The sequence below is a fragment of the Xenopus tropicalis genome, chromosome 4 (assembly GCF_000004195.4).
Source record: "Xenopus tropicalis strain Nigerian chromosome 4, UCB_Xtro_10.0, whole genome shotgun sequence".
Taxonomy (NCBI): Eukaryota; Metazoa; Chordata; class Amphibia; order Anura; family Pipidae; genus Xenopus; species Xenopus tropicalis.
Window position 1 is genome coordinate 15,036,452 of NC_030680.2, and position 21,105 is coordinate 15,057,556.

The 21,105-nt window shown below is 43.8% G+C and overlaps 1 protein-coding gene across 1 annotated transcript; it reads right to left on the reverse strand.

The window, feature by feature from the left end:
- Positions 1 to 5,652: 5,652 nt before the first annotated feature.
- Positions 5,653 to 14,900, reverse strand: cd59 (CD59 molecule (CD59 blood group)). The gene is made up of 4 exons (XM_004913356.4): positions 14,739 to 14,900; positions 9,531 to 9,605; positions 8,469 to 8,570; positions 5,653 to 7,629 (listed from the first exon to the last, which is right to left on the reverse strand). The coding sequence occupies exons 2-4, from the start codon at positions 9,598 to 9,600 to the stop codon at positions 7,433 to 7,435; spliced, it is 369 nt and encodes a 122-aa protein (XP_004913413.2). The 5' UTR covers positions 9,601 to 9,605; positions 14,739 to 14,900; the 3' UTR covers positions 5,653 to 7,432.
- Between the last annotated feature and the right edge of the window lie 6,205 nt (positions 14,901 to 21,105).

Here is a 21,105-nt window from a genome sequence, read left to right on the forward strand (position 1 = left end):
AGGTACTTGTATTTCACAGTTCTCTCATATTTTGAGAATTCCACTCCTACAGGCTAATGATATCCTCCATCCCAGATACTTCATTCATCTGACAATTGGGTAGGAGAAGAAGGGAGAGTCAGAAGTGGGGTGAGTGCAGGGGACAGAACAAGAATGGGACTGGGTAGTTGCAGGTATGGAGAAGATGCCCCTTGATCACCCACGGATCCAGCTTGGCATCTCTGCCTTCAGGTTGTTACGGACTGTAGTGTAGAGGAGCCCATAAATTGCCAGGAGTAACCTCTTAGGTGTAGTATCCCTGCCAACCCCGTATTCACTGATGCCATTTTGTGATGGAGTTGACAGGGATCCTACATATGGGCAACGTTATTCCAGAAGACACAGTACAAAAAGGGATCAGGCAAAGTCAAGTCAGGCAAAAGGTCAGTGGCAGGCAGAAGGTCAGGAACAGGCAAAAACCAGTAGGGCTTAAGGCATTAGCTAAGATCAATAAACACAGAACCAGCTTGGGCAATTAAAACAAGCAGAGAAACAGAATTTAAATTCAAATTTGGCACCAAAAGTGACGTTAGTGCATCCGCATACGCATGTGTGCGCCTAAGGCCAGCGAACCAATGACGGACGCACACAGGAGCGCACTTCAGCAGAGGACACCGGGGACCTGGGTTGACCCACTGAAGTCAATAAACCTCAGCAGCCTCAGAGCTGTCAGTGGGTTCAGGGGGGTTGGGCTGGCAGTGGAATGATGTTGGGTGACAAAGGGTAGAAAATGGAAGGCCACAATTGGTGGTTGGAGAATGGCTCACTCTTACACTACCTGAGCGGGTTGACCATGTCTCTCCGCAGTACTGCACAGTTCCAAAACAGAAGGTATCTGCAGGAAATGTCGGCAATCACCACTAGTGACGCATGTACCAACCCCAACCTGTCCTCTCACAACCCCACCTGTCATTCAATGCCACCGGGCAAGTGCTCCCACTTTCTCATAAAGCAGCGACACATCAAGCAATAAAGCGACCCATTATATTCTTTCCAATACTGGCATGGGCAGTCACTAAACATTTCTCCGCAACTTGTCCCCGAGGAAACTGGTGGGTTCCCTTGTATCCAGACACTGTGTGCTGCCTCTCCATAAAGCATGGATAAAACACAAATATAGTAAAAGCAAAATTAAGTTTTATATATTATTCATTGTTCTCAGTGATCTGCAGCCAAGCAACTGTTGCGCTGATGCAACTAAATTATGAAGCAGGGAGTCAGTTTGTTGCACCACTGGTGCTATTACCTGACTCTAAGGAGCAGTGCAGCAGTTCCACATCCTGAAATAAATTTGGCACAGCATTTGGGAAGCAGTTTATATTCCAACCCAAGTACGTTCCCATCTTTTTGGAAAGGCCCTATAAGTCACTCAAGCAGGAGGCCATACACGGGCTGATTGTAGCTGCCCATATCGGTCCTTTAGACCAATTTTCAGCCCGTGCATGGGCACTATCAGGAGAAGATCTGCTCAGCAGCCTCAGAGCTGTCAGTGGGTTCAGGGGGGTTGGGCTGGCAGTGGAAAGGGTAGAAAAGGGAAGGCCACAATTGTGGGTTGGAGAATGGCTCACTCTTGCACTACCTGGGTGGGTTGACCATATCTCTCCGCAGTGCTGCACAGTTCCAAAACAGAAGGTATGTGCAGGAAATGTCGGCAATCACCACTAGTGACGCATGGACCAACCCCAACCTGTCCTCTCACAACCCCACCTGCCATCATCTTTATACCAACACATGACCCTCCCATCTTTGATGGGGCAGAGTGAGCATTTGTTTATAAATGAAAGCAGATGGGGTTGAGCAAGAGCTGGAGCTTATCAAGGACAAATGTGAAATGGCAATTTATGCCATTATTTACCTGCAAACCTTCACCATGCATCTATAAATAATAACCATCACCCATATTTTAGAGCAGTGATCCCCAACCAGTGGCTCAGGAGCAATATGTTGCTCACCAACCCCTTGAATGTTTCTCCCAAGGGCCTCCAAGTAGGTACTTAGTTTTGATTTCTTGGCTTGGAGGTAAGTTTTGGAGGCATAAAAACCAGATACACTGCCTAAAGCTGGCCATACACGGGCAGACATCACCAAGCGAGCGGATCTTCACCCGATATCCCCACCTACGGGTGGCGATATCGGGGAGGCATGTAGGCAAATTCGATCGGGGCAGTCGGTTCGGGGACCGCATCAACGAGCCTATGCGGTCCCCGATCCGACTGGATTTTCTAACCTGGCCGATCGATATCTGGCCAATTTCAGGCCAGATATCGGTCGGCCAGGCCCCTCGGTTCTGCCCCTACACGGGCCGATAAGCTGCCGAATCGGTCCAAGGGACCCATATCGGCAGCTATAATCGGCCCGTGTATGGGGACCTTAACAGATCCTCCTGTAGCCTGCCAGTCGACATAGGGGCTACATTACAGCTCTTATTAGGGAATCCCCAGAAACTTTTTTCATGCTTGTGTTGCTCCCCAACACTTTTTACATTTGAAAGTGGCTCATTTGTATAAAATTTGGGGACCCCTGTTTTAGAGAGTTGTATCTGATCTGATGATATACTGTAGGTGCTAAATAGCAGTGCAATGGCCATAACAACCTATCAACTCTTTGCTTTTATTTCCCAGTTTGCAGTAAGTAGACTGATTGGATACCATGGGAAACTGCAGTTTTGAATTGTCACAGAAATTATGGGACTGTCACGTTATTTGCTTTTGCACAGTTTTTGTAAATAATGCATTTGGAATGCTATTAGGGGTTTTTATAAGTTTCTAAGCTTGGGTAAAGACGCCTGTTGCACATAAGGTTGAGTTTCTGATATCTACAACTCTCTATTGCTTGGCGCCACACCCTGTATGTAACACCACAAAAAATGTACCGGAAGCCACCTCAGCTTGGCAGTCTGCCTAATAACCTTCCATCAGTCTCTCTTGGGGTTGTCCCATTCTTATAACAAATAAAAGAGTAAACATTTATTCTCATGATTGAGTCTCATCAAGGGGCAGATTCATCAAAATATGAGTTTAGAGCTTAATACATAAACACTCACTCGTGTTCTATTCCTTCCTTTAGAAGCTTATTATTTATGATGAACTGTAAGTGAGCAATAACTTTACTTTACTTATCTTTGTATGATTAGCGTTACAAAGATAGGCAGTTCTGCATCAATTCAGCCACACAAGCTTTTGTGCAAGAGCTTCATGTTACTGATAACCAAGTAATGATCCAAATTCTTGGCACTCATTCTTGAGGCGAAGCTTCCGACCCAAAGTCCTTAGAAAACCCCCAACCCAAACTGCTGACTTAGGCAATATTGTTTTAATAATAGCAAATAGTCAGCCATTATAATTGGTCACATTAAATACCTCTTCATCCGGGTCTTAAGGTCCCCATACACGGGCCGATTGTAGCTGCCGATATCGGTCCCTTGGACTGATTCGGCAGCTTATCGGCCTGTGTAGGGGCAGAAATGACGGCCATACCCGACCGATATCTGGCCTGAAATTGGGCAGATATCGATCGGGGACCGTATCGGCTCGCCAAGCGAGTTAATCTTCACGTGTATGGGGACCTTTATTCCAATAAATTGGCTATATGAGGCTATTGTCTGCCTGCCCTCCGCTTGTCTTAAGAAGATTTGGTGGGTAACAATACCTGTGTTTACTATGTAACAATAAACAATGACTACGGACTGTTTACCCAGCAACGTACATACAAGGACACTGGACTCCCCTTATCTTTCTAAGGCTTCTAGAATGTGCTGAATTTACTTAACTGACAACCAAAATCATTATCAGTTGGTAACAGACTTGTTGGTGATAATTGACAACTTTTTCACCCATGGTGTACTGCCTTATATATATTTTTTTGTAGTTTTAGATTGTATACCGGTAGCACTGTATATTTATGCTCATTACCATAGGCCATTGATGGTAAAGAAAGATTTTTTACTTGTATTTTGACCCCTATCCACGATATGAATTATAAATGGTATAATATATCTCCTTAGTTATGGGCTGGTTGTGAAGCCCTGGGGAATGCATTTGATCAGTATCTATTATATGGGCCGTGTATGGCATATTCTGGCGATGGGCTGGTTGTGAAGCCCTGGGAATTTCATCATTTTATATCCTTACAAGGGTCCCAGGAGGATCAAAACGCATTGGTGTCTATGACAGTTTAATGTATTAATAAATATTTTGTGTGTTCTGCCAACACCGTGAGTTAATTGTTATATATATATATATATATATATATATATAGCAAGACAATGAGCCGCACACGCAGGGACAGACATTTCTTTTAATGAAAACGATCCTATTAAAAACATTTTTTGTTTTCTAACAAAGTCCCTGCGTGTGCGGCTCATTGTCTTGATATATACATGGTTTTTGCAAGCACCTGGGGCATTTGATTACTATTAGGGTGTGCTCTGTTCTTTTATATATATATATATATATATATATATATTATATTATATTTAGTGAATAAAAATAACTCCTGTACTACACCTATTAATTTCTATTGTCTTTAATTAAAATATATTGTATTGGTAACCAGGGGGCCCAGTTTGGTGCATTACCCACAGGTTAAAGGCCACTAGACCTGCATTTGTCCAGTGGATATACTATTATCCTATTAGTTTTCTATGTTGGTGTTACCAGCTCATCTTGTAGTGCTAAATCGGTCCCATCGGGTAGACCCATGCCTGACCATTGCGCCCTAGGTAGGTGCCTCTTCTGCCTACTCCTGGTTCCGCCCTATGTAACTCAGAGGTGGATTAACCAGATTACGGAAAAAAAAATCTCTTTTTCCTTGGGGCAAATTTTCTAAATTAAAGTTCTAAGTTTACCTAAATACTCAGGCAGGGAACCCAAGGACCACGCTCCAAGTCAGGGAATCAGAGATTTTTCACCCAATACCCAACCACTATGTAGATATTGCACAGGTACCTAGCTTGTAGTTTTAGCCAGTGTTTCTTTGGCTTGCCAAAACCTTCCTTATATCCCTTAGCTCTCCTTCTGTGTTATATTTGGAAAAGCCAAGTGGGGCAGACATGAAGTCAATGTGGTCACCACCAACTGAATATGGATATAAATGGGCCACTTGTACTGTATATAATGTCCCATAAAAGCCCCTGATGTTTCCTCATAGCCAGCGTCGGACTGGGGCACCGGGGGAACCAGGAAAAATCCGGTGGGCCCGGCCCAGATCCCATGCCCCCCAGGGCGCTCCCGCCATCTCCCTCCCCCGATACGCCGCAGGTAAGTTTCTTTTAGGAGCACTTGTGGGATGGGGTTGGACGGTGTTGGGGTTTTCTGCTGGGGGGGTGAAGGTGGCGGGGGCCATTGGTGGGTGCAAGGGCCCCTGAGGTAGAAGCCCCGGTGGGCCCTGCACCCCCCAGTCTGACCCTGCTCATAGCCCATACAGAGAGATGCCATAGATCTTTGTCGGCATGGGAGTTCCCCAGTTTTAATGACAATCAGCAGAATAATGTGCGAGTACGGTGGCCCTAAAAAGCCATCCTATACCCAAAACACAGATCCAAATCAAAATAATAATCCAGATTTATACTGTACATTCTATATAAAACAGAAGCAATTAAAACAGAACACAAGGCAACTTGTTACTTATTTATTTAGCAAATAAAGAAACAACAGTAAAGCTATTATCCAAATTCCACTCTAGGTCATTCAATGCCACCGGCCAAGTGCTCCCACTTTCTCATAAAGCAGCGACACATCAAGCAATAAAGCGACCCATTATATTCTTTCCAATACTGGCATGGGCAGTCACTAAACATTTCTCCGCAACTTGTCCCTGAGGACATTGGTGGGTTCCCTTGTATTCAGACACTGTGCTGCCTCTCCATAAAGCATGGATAAAACAGAACTATATTAAAAGGCAAAATTAAGTTTTTTATATTATTATTCATTGTTCTCAGTGATCTGCAGCCAAGCAACTGTTGCGCTGATGCAACTAAATTATGAGTCAGTTTGTTGCACCACTGGTGCTATTACCTGACTCTAAGGAGCAGTGCAGCAGTTCCACATCCTGAAATAAATTTGACACTTTGCATTTGGGAAGCAGTTTATATTCCAACCCAAGTGCGTTCCCATGTTTTTGGAAAGGCCCTGTAAGTCACTCAAGCAGGTGGCCATACACGGGCTGATTGTAGCTGCCCATATCGGTCCTTTAGACCAATTCTCAGCCCGTGTATGGGCACTATCGGGAGAAGATCCGCTCGCTTGGCCACCTTTAGTCAGAGTCGGAAAATTGTCATTTAATTGCACAGCGGCCAAGTCCAGTAATTATCTCCTCTAACTACCTGGGGAGGAGACGTTACATCCCACAAGGTGGGAGATAGGATTCGGCATTGGTGGTTAAATTAAGGGCAGGATTTTTTTTGAGGGTGGTAAGAAGGCAAAATGTGCACAGGGAACCAATAGCATCAAGATACAACCCTTATACAAAACATATAAACAGTTTACTTAACTCTAACTCTGTAGACATAGATATCTATATACAATATAAAAGACAAATTAACTGCTAAGTGTCAATATAAAGATTTGGTTTTTCAAATACTCAGACCAATAAATGGACCTTTGTGCACTAAGAACCCAGAAATAATAGTGGTCAGTGAATCAAAGCACACTCTGCCTGGGCTTGAAGGAGTTAAAGGAGAATGGTGTTGCTATAGTGAAAGGGGAGACAGGGGGGTCCCAGACCGTGGGTCTGCTTCCTCTAAAGCTGTAGAGACATACCCCCCTCCTTGGCCAGTGAGCGGATAGGTAATAGAGACACGACTAGGCAGGTAAGGGGGTGCCGTGCCCCTCTGAAGATTTTTTTTGCAGGGGGCCCCACTGCCATATAGTTGCACCATTGGTGTAAACATCATAGGAACATTACTGTACCTTGACCAAACTGGCTTCAACTACCCATGCTACTGGTTAGTTATCGCGATTAGAGGGCCATGGAACTTACTAGGCCAAGCATGGCAGCCACTAACCACTTTGTACTTCCCTTGACTTATACAATGAAGTATGGAGAGTGAAGCCATGTTTAGCAGAGTAGATGTACTGTTGAACTCCTATACACAAATGAAGAAACCAGAGTTGCACCGTTCACCATTAATGTGGTTGGAATCAGGGAACAGCAGTATGAGTGCAGAAAAGTCTTAGCCCCAGGTTTCTAAAATGAATTTTTTGGGCAGACTTGGCACAGCCTTGTATTATGGAAGCTTGTGTTTCCAGTTACAAAAATCACAACACACTGCAACTTTTAGTATTAGAAGCGTGAAGCAAAAGAATGCATGAACCAAGAACACGTTATGAAAGATGCCAGACTGGGCCGAGGGACAGATACGTCGGCAACAGATCGATTGTTCCGGCGGTGGCGCTCAGCGGCAGAAGACGAGGAGCAGAGCGGCGGCCAGAGAGAGGAGAAGCCCTGCGCTGGGCAGGCTGGTCATGCTGCTGTTGCACAGGTTCTTCTGGCAGCATCCGTACTTATAGTTTGTGATGTCGCCGAAATCTTGTTTTATAAACTCTCGCTCACATCTGCTCATGTCTGTGCACCGGTATGTGGAACTGTCAGCTGAAAAACACACCGTGAAATAAATGTGTGGTATATAGCCCTCAAGCCCAGCAAAGAACGGTATAAACCAACATGCAGTAAGAGAAAGTGAGTATGTTATAGTTATACGCCACATAGGAGTTTAAGAACTGTGATATTAAATTCCTGGATAAATGACTTATTAACATTTGTTTTATCCAATTATATTTGATAGGCAGGTTGTCAGGAGCAGTGGTGTTCCCAGACTGAGCAGGGGCCTGGTGCCCAACACTCCTGTTCCACACATGCCTGCCCCTGACGTCCCCCCTCCCTGTCCTACTCCCCACTCACCCCTACCTGACCACTAGCTTTCACGTAAAAGAGTGGCGAGGAAGGGGCCCCCCCAGGACAACAGGGTCTGCCTCCTCTACAGTTACGCTATTGGACAGGAGACCCCCAAATATAGGCCAGTAAGCTGCCATCTTGGGCTGGAGAAGCCACGTTGGCAGCTTATATCAGCCCATATTAATCCTCCACTCTTCTTAACCGGTATATTTCTTTTTTCCTCCTAATTTCAGTCCATTGTACTTTAGCCAAATTTCAACTCCAATTTGTATATTCAGAAAAATAAGTTGTCACAGAGCTTTACAGTCACATGACCTTGAAGGTCCAGGTTTGCCACATCTGGACACATAGGATTCAGCCATTCCTAAAATTAAGCATTTTACTCCAAAAATATTCTGCCCCAGGGGATACTCAAAAACCCCAGGCGCCTACAAAGAACCAGGTGGACATGTAGCCAACGGCATGAACAGAAGAAGAGGATCCATCATGTAGTGCAATCACAGGGCTATGCCCTTGGGCCCTAGGCATATACATACCCACTGTCAGCTTTAAACAGGCATTTTGGCTCCCGGTGCAAGTGGTGGTAGTTTCACAGCTCTTTGAAAACCCTGGGCAGCTGTAGCACTGCAGGGCGGCACCTGTACAGACAAAAGTTGCAACTTAGAAATCCTGCAAGACTCAAATCCATCAGCTGGTAATTTTCCAGGCATTAAAAGGGGCAGTAATGTTTTTCTTCAGGTGAGCTCAGGGTGACCAGAAGTAGCAACTAAGTCCTGGCCCATGGGTAGGTTGGATTCATGTTGTTGCAACACCTTTTTAGTGGGTGGGTCACCCTGCCCACAGCCCTCCCTGCCTGCAATATCAGTGCGCCTCAGCCACTATTCCCCCCGATAACCTGGCATTTATATACTCACGCCTGGCCTTTCCCCTCTGGTGGCATCAGCAATAGGTTGGCATGGCGAGTTTGGCTTGTTATATTATATGGCATGGGTTTATCGACCACAGACTCTTGGGACTCCCTTCGGGTAAGACTAATCTAGCATCACATGACTGCAGGAGAGCAGACAGGGTTAACCTTCCCTTTAATTGTCTTGTAAGCTGCACTAAATGAAACTAGATCTTTAATTGTATCTATGTGCCCAGTAAATAAGGAGGTAAGCCATCATGCATGCCTGTATACCACTGGTTGTTGGGCTTTTTCAGTTCAAGCCCCCCTTGGAGATCATATTGTTGCTCACCTCCATATCACACTTATTTTGATCATATTATCGTCCCCCCAAAGCTCACCCCACGTGGGGTAAAGCTGAAGGACCATGTTTCATACGAGCCATAGTTTGCACAGACCTGGCTGTATTATAAAGCAGTGTCTTAGCCATGCCCACATTTTGCCCAAGTCATGCCTGCTGTACCCCAGACACACCCCTTTTTTGCCCAGGCTACACCCAACCATGCTTCCTGTCCTGATTTTCCCGAGGATTCTGGGTGCACTTGCATGCTTTAAAATGGCAGTACTATTGGGTTGAAAAGGAAAATCCAAGTGAATATACCCCTGTACATCATGTGGGCAGCAAAAAGCAGCAGAATTCAAAGGCACTTACCATAACTACATAAGGAAAGGACCACAAGTGCCAGAATCACACCCACACGGAAGTCACAAACACTCTTCATGGTTCCTATGCGCAAGAAAGAAAAACGTATATATCAATCAATTCTCTCATTTATTGGACCCAAAACATTTCACTCTGAAAAAAATGGGCCCAAAAATGGTGAACGATCATATTTGTTCCAAGCAGCAAACAAAATGGTTGGGGGAGGGGGAACTCTGCCACGCCCCACTGATTTATAACATATGTTTATTTGTTTATCATATCACTTCCTAGGAATTCTTTTAGGGCATGGAAGTTGGCGAATTCAACCATCTTAGTTATTTCTGGACACTGCCCAAAAAAAAAAACGCCTTCAGAGTTAAATAGTTGCTGCAATAACCGAGTCTTGTTAATTATTCACTGGGCCAACTTCACTGGGCGCTCTGCTTTGCTGCTTGGGGTGAGGAAAGAAATCAATGCCCAGAATATGAGCAATTAGATGAAGGGAAAGCTTACTGCAGTTCCCTGAAGTGACGGGTATCTAGATGCAGTCAAACGCTGCTCTGATTAATGGACTGGCCATAAGCTGGCACTGTACCACATAAACCAAGGCACACATACATGCCAGGTCACATCAGCCAATAAATGGACAGAGCTGTGTCTTTTACTTCCTCACTTCTTCCTCTCACAGACAGACCCTGCATTTTTTCCTGTCAGGTGATCTCTGAGGGACACACAGACCATCACAAAATGGAGGCACAAGGGAAAAGCACAGTATTTACTGATATGTTATACTGTCATGGGAAAACATGTTTTTAATAGTTTCTCATTTTTTAAAAGAGCAAACAGATTTTTTTATATTTAATTTTGAAATTTCACAAGGGGCTAGCCATATTCTTCATTTTCCAGGGTGCCACAGTGATTTAACTGATAAAATTCAGTCACACTTTACTGCTGTGCTGCAAGTTGAAGTGATATCATCCTCCCCAGCAGCCGATCAGTAGAACAATGGAGTAGGAGAAACAATAGGTTAGCTGAAAGCAGTTCTAATGTGTAGCACTGGCTGAAAGCTCAGACTCAGGCACACTTTACTGCTGCGCTGCAAGTTGGAGTGATATCCCCCCCCCCCTCACTCCCAGCAGCCAATCAGCAGAACAATGGGAAGGGGGCAAGATAGCAGCTCCCAGTAGGTATCAGAATAGCACTCAATAGTAAGAAATCCAAGTCCGGCTTGGGACTCCTCCAGTTACATGGGAGTAGGAGAAACAATAGGTTAGCTGAAAGCAGTTCTAATGTGTAGCGCTGGCTGAAAGCTCAGACTCAGGCACAATGCACTGAGATGGCGCCTACACACCAATATTACAGCTACAAATACATTTGTTGGTTCAAGAATAAAAGTTTAAATGGCAGAGGGAATTATTTGCTATGTAAACAGTGTAATTTAGAAATAAAAAGTACCCATAAAAGCCATGACAGCCCTTACATTTATACAGTATAATATTCATTATCTCACCTGTGATAACATGAAAAGTTGTTAGTATTTTCTAGAAAAGTATCTCTAATTACAACATGCCTTTACAGGTCTAATTGTCACTTTCCCATGCCAACCTAGCTGGGGTGCAACAGGTGACTCTTTAGTGCAAAGCCAGCAAGCGCGTGACATCTACTAAACTCTGCATTTGTTCGGTCAATAACCCCCCCAGCTAGGGGGGTCAACTATTTGGATCCCACTGACCACATACAAGGATCTATTAACCATGTTTTTATGGATCACAGACAGTCTTTAGGGCAGGTCTGTCCATGTGCTGTGACTGAAAGTACATAAGTAATTATAATCATTGGGGGGGTCCACTAACTGCCAATAGGAACAATGCATAAATGCACATTTAATCTTTCGTTATAATTTCCCTTTTAGTATGAGTGAGTATGAGGCAGTGGATGTAGTGGTGTTGCTTATCTCAGTTTGGGCCTCACGTCTCACCCCTCCCACTCAGCGCAGTTATTTCCATCTGAGCTTAAGTTAATACTGTACATAGCGAGAAGGTCACATGCCGTCACATTTTCCGGTCTACACACTAGTTAAAGAGGCAGCTCACTGTAAGTTATAAGTTATAACATGGCCTGCTCTTAGCAACTTTTCAGCGTGTCTTCATATTTAATAGTACCTTTACCTTCCTCTTCTGCCTCTTTCCAGCTTTTATATAGGGATCACAGACCCTGGCAGCCAAAAACCTATTAATCTGTGAGGCTACAATTTTATTCTTCTCTATTCTGGCCTGCTCCATTCCACTTCCAGCTTCTCATTCACACCACTCCCTGGTTGCTAGAATGTATTGGACCCTAGCAACCAGATGGATGCTGAAAATCCAAACTAGAGAGCTGCTGAACAAAACGCTAATGAACTCTTGCTTAGCCAGTAAAATAATGTAAAACAATGGAGCTGCACGGATACCACCAAATTGTAAGCTCTTTTGGGCACAGCTTTCTTTACCACTTGTATCAATTATTGATTGTTTTGTATATATTGATTGTACACATCCATTAATTGTAAAATGCAGTGGAATATGTTGGCAATTTATAAATATATGTTAATAATAACAGAGACTACTAATTAAAACATGGTATTTAATTACTTATGAACCAATATTAAGGCTAGTAAAGATGTTTTCCCGATTTAATAAGTCTCCTTGGAAAAAAAAGTTTTAAACCCCTTTACTAAACTATAATTTAGGCTACAAAGTACCAAGCGCTGGATTTCTAATCCGGGCGCCCAGAGGCCGCCCCCATTCGTGCCCCCGCCTCAGTGGGGAGAGGTCCCCATTGCTCCGTATAGGAGCAAAATTTCAAGATTTTGGTGCGGCGGGGTGGCATGCCGGCCCCAAATTTGTGCTGCCCTAGGCCTGGGCCTTTCTGGCCTCTCCACAAATCCGGGCCTAAAAGTACCGGGCAACACCGCAAAAAATACTTTAGGGCCTATATAAGTTAGTGCCCAAATCAGCCCCCGACACCTCCTGCACCCAGGGTCTATAGTTATACCCCTTTATTAAGGTTGCCACCATTATTTTGTAATGGGGCGGGAAAATGGGTGGGGCACAGGCGGACCTCTGTTCATATGAGGGGATTGCAACAGAGGATCAGGGAAATAAGGGATTTATAGGTAAGTTTATTACCACTCTTACATGTTTAATGGCACGTACATTGCCAGTAAATTCGTAATACTGTCACTGGTCCTGGGTGAGTAATACGCAGGTCAAATGCCAGCACCCTTAGCACAAGTGGCACTTTTACTTGACTGCACAGCAAAGGAAGGGGCACTGTATCGTTAATCTGTTGCACCCCCATTTAATTCCAAATCACTGGTTTTTGTTTAAATAACACTGACCCAGGACAGAAAGCCCTATAAAGAGACAGTATAGGTATGGGATCCCTTATCTGGAAACCCATTATCCAGAAAGTTCTGAATTGCGGAAAGGCCATCTGCCATAGACTACATTATAAGCAAATAATTCAATTTTTTAAAAATTATTTCCTTTTTCTCTGTAATAATAAAACAGTACCTTGTACTTATTGGAGGTAGAACAGTCCTATTGGGTTAATTCAATATTTAAAATAATTTTTAGCAGACTTTAGTTATGGAGATCCAAATTACAGAAAGATCCCCTATCTGGAAAACCCCAGGTCCTGAGCATTCTGGATAACAGGTCCCATACCTGTACAACAAAGATCACTTTTTCTCTACATATATTTGACCTTGCTGAATAACAAGAGAATGTTCCCAGCTGGCAGAGGTAATGATACAGTGCTGATATAATTATTATTTCTATAAATGTCAGAGATTAGAAGGAAGCTTGAGTTCAGAACCCCACGCCAAGACTGACTTTATTAAGCGGCACCGCTAGGTCCTGCTGGGTGGCTTTTGGGAACCATCCAAAGAGTTAAGCTGGCCATACACACGCCGATATTATAGTACAGGTATGGGATCCCTTATCCGCAAACCCGTTATCCAGAAATTTTTAAAAATGATTTCCTTCTTTGTAATAATAAAACAGTACCTTGTACTTGATCCCAACTAAGATATAATTACCCTTTATTGGGGGCAGAACAGCCCTATTGGGTTTATTTAATGGTTAAATGATTCCCTTTTCTCTGTAATAATAAAACAGTACCTGTACTTGATCCCAACTAAGATATAATTACCCTTTATTGGGGGCAGAACAGCCCTATTGGGTTTATTTAATGGTTAAATGATTCCCTTTTCTCTGTAATAATAAAACAGTACCTGTACTTGATCCCAACTAAGATATAATTACCCCTTATTGGGGGCAGAACAGTCCTATTGGGTTTATTTAATGGTTAAACGATTCCCTTTTCTCTGTAATAATAAAACAGTACCTTATACTTGATCCTAACTAAGCTATAATTAATCCTTATGGGAGGCAAAACAATCTTACTGGGTTTATTCCATTTTTAATTTTTTTTTTGCAGACTTAAGTTACGGAGATCCAAATTATGGAAAGATCCCTTCCATATCTAACGATTCAGCCCTGAACGACAATGGGGGAGTTAATTGCTACTTTTAGTCAACCCAAAACAGTTAATATTTAGCCTCTTTGATGGAAGTTATGCCTTGGCACGACCCAAAAGCTACATGACTAATGTTTGCCGGTCAGATGTAGTAATTAGTACCCTTTCTTACAGGATGAATGAGCTCAACCATTAGGCATCACTTGCCACACCCTGCAATAAAAGCCAAGCCTAAGATTTTGGAAGATTTTGTTGCGCCACAAGGATCAGCGCAGGACATGCAACTCTCACACATGGGTTCTTACAGGTATTTTGGGTTTTAGCTACCCCCTTTCCACCACCCAATGTTTTACAAAACAGGGTAATATCACAGACACTGAGCATTGTGTCACCAAAGAAATGTAAAATTATTTATGGGCAGTTAAAAAAAACAAATTACTGAAACAATGAAGTCTCCTCGGCTGGGGGGGGGATAGTATAATCGCAATCCCACCAAGCACCCCTCCCTTCCTGTAATGGTACAACCCACTTAACAATACAATAGTCTTCTGCAGCCAGGGACAGGCACATTACAGGGGATAAAGCGCCACTGTGAGTAATTCTGTTCCGTCCTGCTGGAGTTAAACACTGTCTCCATTGCCTCCCCCTGGTGCTTTGGCTGCTGATCATTCTCATGTTTATACCGTATGTTCTTACCTGCTGCTGGCGGTCTTCTCTCTCTCTGTGTAAACACTACAGCCCCCCCTCCTATGGTGATAGTACAGTCTCCCTAAGGGCTCTGGCACACTAGGAGCGAAGAAGCTGCGATAGTCTCACCCACTTCTGAGCGGTCTATGGGGCTGCAGGTCCTTTCTGTTTATAATGGCACAACTCAGGCCCCTCCTCCCTACACGCCCACCCCCTTGACAAACGCAACATGGGCATTTAAAGGGACAGTACCGCGGTCTGCCTCAGTAAATGGAAACCACAATTCTTTGTTTTATATATATATATATATATTTTGCAGAGTGTAAGCTCTTTTGGGCAGGGCCCTATTCACCTCCTGTATCGGTTATTGATTGCTTTATATGTTACTCTGTATGTCCAATGTATGAAACCCACTTATTGTACAGCGCTGCGGGATATGTTGGCGCTTTATAAATAAGTGTTAATAATAATATATATGTATAGGACCCGTTATCCAGAATACCAAGGGTATTCCAGATACGGGGTCTTTCCGTAATTTGGATCTCCATACCTTAATTCTTCTCCTTCAGAAGGAGATGTTTTGGATTAGAACTCTAGGGGGCTGATTTACTAACCCACGAATCCGACCCGAATTGGAAAAGTTCCGACTTGAAAACGAACATTTTGCGACTTTTTCGTATTTTTTGCGATTTTTTCGGCGTCTTTACGAATTTTTCGTTACCAATACGATTTTTGCGTAAAAACGCGAGTTTTTCGTAGCCATTACGAAAGTTGCGTAAAATCGCCCGATTTTTTCGTAGCGTTAAAACTTACGCGAAAAGTTGCGCCTTTTTCGTAGCGTTAAAACTTAAAAGGTGCGAAGTTTCGCGTAAGTTTTAACGCTACGAAAAAAGCGCAACTTTTTGCGCAAGTTTTAACGCTACGAAAAATCGCCAGATTTTACGCAACTTTCGTAATGGCTACGAAAAACTCGCGTTTTTACGCAAAAATCGTATTGGTAACGAAAAATTCGCAAAAAATACGAAAAAAACGCAAAATACCGATCATTACGAAAAAAACGCAATCGGACTCGTTTCGACCCGTTCGTGGGTTAGTAAATGTGCCCCCAAATACTGTCTCCCCCCGGGGTCTTAATGAGTATTGTTCCTTTGCCTCTTATTTAAATACCAGGTAATGTTTGGGTTTCACCCAGTACACTTCAAACTCCGTTTCTACTATTGCAAGTGCCATTTTACTCTAGGTATTTTTAAGTAATATTTCTGCAATGCTTTTATTATGTGTTAATAGTGTGTATTTGTATTTGGCATTTAAGTCCTTTTATTTGTATGCACCTCAATGGACTGCATTTTAACTGACATTGCACCATTCATTTGGAATTTAAGTTTTATACATTTTTATACACTATGATTTATTGCACTTTATCTTACGTTGCACTTTATAGAATATTATGCATTATGCACTTTATTTTACAGATTACCTGGAATTGTGATTGGTTTGATATCTGCTGGAACTGAGATCTTTTTTAAGGGTTAACACAGCCACTCCAGAGAGGGGTGTGGTTTGTTGGTGGTTAACTGGTGGGTGAGTCTTTATAAACACTGTTTGTTTGCTCATTTTATATCTTGATAAAGGTCCCGGGTGAGGACCTAAAAGTCAATCTAAATAAAATAAGTATCTTTTTTTATTAAATGAAATTTTTTATGAAAAAAGAAAAAATCTTTACTGCATTATGCAGAACAATTGCATTACTTACAAGGTTTCGAGTCTCCTGCTTCTTTATCAAGTAGCAAGATCATATATATATATCATACCCCCCAACTGTCCCGCTTTTCGCGGGACAGTCCCGCTTTTTATGGCGCGTCCCGCTGTCCCGGATAGTTCCATGAATGTCCCGCATTGTGGGACATTCATGGAACTATCCAGCACAGCGGGATCCGCAGGCTGGAGATGTTCCTTCTTGGTCGGCTCCTTCATTATGCCTCTCGTTCGTTATGCGCAACAGGCCCTTTTATAAGGTTGTGCCTGTGGGTGTGATGTCATTACGCACGGGGCGCAACCTTATAAAAGGGCCTGTCGTGCAGCGCAAGGAGAGGCATAACGAAGCTGCAGAGGAAGCGCCTATGGGAGGTGGGAGGTAGGAGGTACAGGGTGCAGGGTTCGGTGGGTAGGGGGCACTGTGTATTGGGGGCACTGTATTGTGGGCTACTGTGTATAGGGGGCACTGTGTATTGGGGGCACTGTATTGTGGGCTACTGTGTATAGGGGGCACTGTGTATTGGGGGCACTGTATTGTGGGCTACTGTGTATAGGGGGCACTGTATTGTGGGCTACTGTGTATAGGGGGCACTGTGTATAGGGGGCACTGTATTGTGGGCTACTGTGTATAGGGGGCTACTGTGTATTGGGGGCTACTGTGTATTGGGGCTACTGTGTATAGGGGGCACTGTGTATTGTGGGCTACTGTGTATAGGGGGCACTGTGTATTGGGGGCACCTGTGTATTGGGGGCTACTGTGTATTGTGGGCTCATGTGTATTGGGGGCTCCTGTGTATTGGGGGCTCCTGTGTATGGGAGGCTACTGTGTATTGGGGGCTCCTGTGTATGGGAGGCTACTGTGTATTGGGGGCTCCTGTGTATGGGAGGCTACTGTGTATTGGGGGCTCCTGTGTATAGGGGGCTCCTGTGTATTGGGGGCTCCTGTGTATTGGGGGCTCCTGTGTATAGGAGGCTACTGTGTATTGGGGGCTACTGTGTATTGGGGCACTGTGTATGGGGGGGCAAAACTGGTACTTAGTTAAAACTCACTTATAACTCACTGCCTTCTCTCTATATTTGTATTTATATGTAGGAGTTGCTATATTGTTTTCCTTAGGCAGTACAGTATGAGGGAATAGCACATTTTCGTCTGCGCCCGCCATTTGATCTATATAAAAGGAGTAATTTTTTTAAAATGGGGTGTGGTAATTGGGGCGTGGTCACAAAAGGGGGCGTGGTCAAAAAAATTTGCCGCGCTGCGCACGCCAAATCTTTTTGTCCCTCTTTTCATTTTTCAAATGTTGGGAGGTATGATATATATCTAATATATAGAAAGCACTCACGGCATAGATGTCCAAAAAGCAAGTCCTTTATTTAAGCATACTATGCTTAAATAAACAAATTGCTTTTTGGACATCTCTGCCCTGAGTGCTTTGTATAGATTGGATGGATTTTTTGGGTTAGCACCCAGCCATTGCCCTGGTGACTGCCGATTTTTTTAATATATATATATATATATATATATACAGTACTTTGTATATATATGTATAATTTTATTCATGTAACTGCATTATTTTTGTTTTGTCAGCATTATTATGGCATCAGTGAGAAATGATTATATGAGCTGGTTTTTAGGGTTGCTGCCTGGCTGGTAAATATAATGCTTAATGCCAATGTCATTAATAGGAAAAAAGATAATAATATAGCAGCCTGGTATTTTTTTTTAGTGTTTCACTTCCCTAGTAATAATACTGGCATGAAACATCAAAAAAGGCCCATAAAATAAAAGCCAGCAGCCCCCTGGCATTTGGCAGAATATACAGATTGCGTGGGCAAAACTACTTGGGAGGGGGATTGTACAAATGTACCAGGGCCTTCCCTGTACAGGGGCCACTTACAGGATTCCTGAATGCTGTAATGCCGAATTTATTTGGCGCCATAACCTGTTGTTATTGCTAACGATGATTGGGGGCAGGGTTGCCAACTTTTCTGGAAAAAAAAATCCTATATTTTTGCCCCGTTTTCCTTTACAACTAAAAAAACATTATTACCGGAGTGCAAGTTCGAGGAAATGTAGTTGCTAAATACCTTTATGTGCCTGGCGGCAGCACATACAGGATATTTGATGCGCTCTCTTGGCTTAAACCTTTCTATCTCGCTGCTCCTTACCTCTGGAACTCTATCCCTGAATCCCTCCGTAGGGAACACTCACCCACTCTCTTTAAGGAAAAGCTCAGACTGTACCTCCTGGAGCACTAAAACATTATTTTGCCCAGTCCTGCACTTAAGGGCAAATGCCCATACCTGGTGCACTCTTACCTTCCAATTTGTGCCTGTATGTTACCCAGCCACTTAGATTGTAAGCTCTATGGGGCAGGGACCTCCTTCCCACTGTCTCATACCACATGGCACTTATTCCCTATGTATTTATACTTATTTATTGTATTTATTATAACACTTGTCCTCCCTGTGTGTAATTTTGTATTTTGTAAGATTGTACAGCGCTTCGTACCCTTGTGACGCTTTATAAATAAAGTTATATATATACACATACATAAGGGTTGTGGGTCCCCCTTCTGTGCCCTGTGATCAACCAGATACCCGTGGCATCATCACAGGGGCGTGACAGGTGGTTTCAAATGCCCCCGGGTTAATTCGCATCCAGCTTGGCATCCCAGGCAATGGCAAATACTCTTACCTTCCAGACATCTATCCACCTTCCTATGAAATTCCCATGCACGGGATTACTGGTTCTCTTCCTCGCTGTGTGCCAGCGCCACCCATTTCTCTTTAAATGGAAGTCCAACATCATCTACTCCCGTAGCGTTGGACTCGGTCTCTTAGGGCTAGGGTTGCCACCTTTTCTTGGAAAAAATACCAGCCTTCCTATATTTGTACCTATTTTCCCAATTAATAACACTGGCATTAAGCATCATTTTTACCGCCCAGGCCAGGTAAAATACCATCCAGGTGGCAACCCTACTTAGGGACCACTAGAGAATCCAACAGCCTGGGCCACTCTTACAAAACTTATGTGTAGCTAGTGCCAAATGGTATAGGTTTTTATATGGGCCCATGTTAGAAATAAGGCTGACTTGGCCCCACGTAAGCCTGAATCCACAGTGATATCCTGTCCCTGTACCCCATGGATATCTATCCTGCAGTTATTCCAGTGCAGGGTCGGACTGGGGGGGGCGAAGGGCCCACTGGGGCTCCCGCCCCCCTCGCAGGGCCCCCCACCCGACGTCCTACCCCGAGCGAGTAAATTTAACGCGTCAGGGGGGAGCGGTCGGGCAGGGGGAGCGCCAGCAAGGGTCGGGTCTGGGCCGCCGGGGCCCACTAGAGTCGGGGCCCACCTAGCTAGGCGGTTCCAGTGTCTTCAAGTTGTCTCCCACAATCCATTTCAAAAAATGAGAAAATTTCCCCTAAAAATACTGCAAAATCCAGGTGATTGGAACATGTTTTTATTGTTGTTATACTGGGGCAATTGGCACGTTCTTGTGCATTAAACAAGCATGGTCAAATATAGGATTTTTGCCTTGGGACCAAAGCATAATCCCCTATGGAGGATGGGTAGTTACCAGAACAAGTATTTTGGTGGGCACGGCAGGGATCACTCCATCAGCTATAAGTGGATGTTGGGACTGAAGGGCCACAAGTTGGGCAGAAATAATATTCATTAAATATTGTGTTTTATTGTTCTTGGCCAACTGTTGTTGTTATCTTCTATATCCAGAATCCCCCAGTGTTTATACCTACCACTGCTTCTCTGGAGGGCCCCCAATATGTAGAGGAGGGCCCTGTTCCTAAAGATACACTGGCAGCAGAGCCAGAAAGCACTCCTACTATGCCTTCATGATTAGGGATGCCACGTCTTGTTTCAAAACATTCTGGCACTGAGAAAAAAACGGGGCGGATTCTCTTTGTGTCAGCATATTGTGAGAATTGGGAACATTTGTCAGCAGTAATTACGTAACCCTGCTGTGACTCTGTAGCTAACATACAGCTCCCCAGTGTCGGACTGGGATGTCAGGGGCCCACCAGACAACCTTAGACCATGGGTCCACTCTCCAAACTATTCTTCTCAGTCTCTTTATTTTCCCATTTTTTTATCTTTACATACTATAATCTATTCTTTTATATATTTAGTCACTTTGTTCCCATGGAAAAATAAGTAATGACCATGAATTAGGCCAAATGGCTAGAAGCAGGAGGGCCCACTGACACCTGGGCCCGCCTGGAATTTTCCTGGTATCTCTGTGGGCCAGTCCAACACTGCAGCTCACAGGATCCTGAGACTTGTGCCTTCTTGGATTTGTAGTTCAGCTACAGCAAAAGACAAACAGATTTCAGGTCCTTCATTATATCATTATCACACAGGGATGATTCTGGGGCCCCATCCCATAAACCAGTAACTCAAGGCAGTGGGGAGATTCCATTCCACCCAAAGATGTATCTCTTGGCAGAGAAGGAGCTACAACTGTTGGGAAGGGTGTTCTGTAAGGCTAGATGGTATCAGTGGCTGTAGCTGTAGTATATAGTATAGAAAGGTATGGTGGCATCAGGAAAAGGGCTATAATTATGGAATAGTATGTATAGTAAGGCATGATAGGTCAGAGGA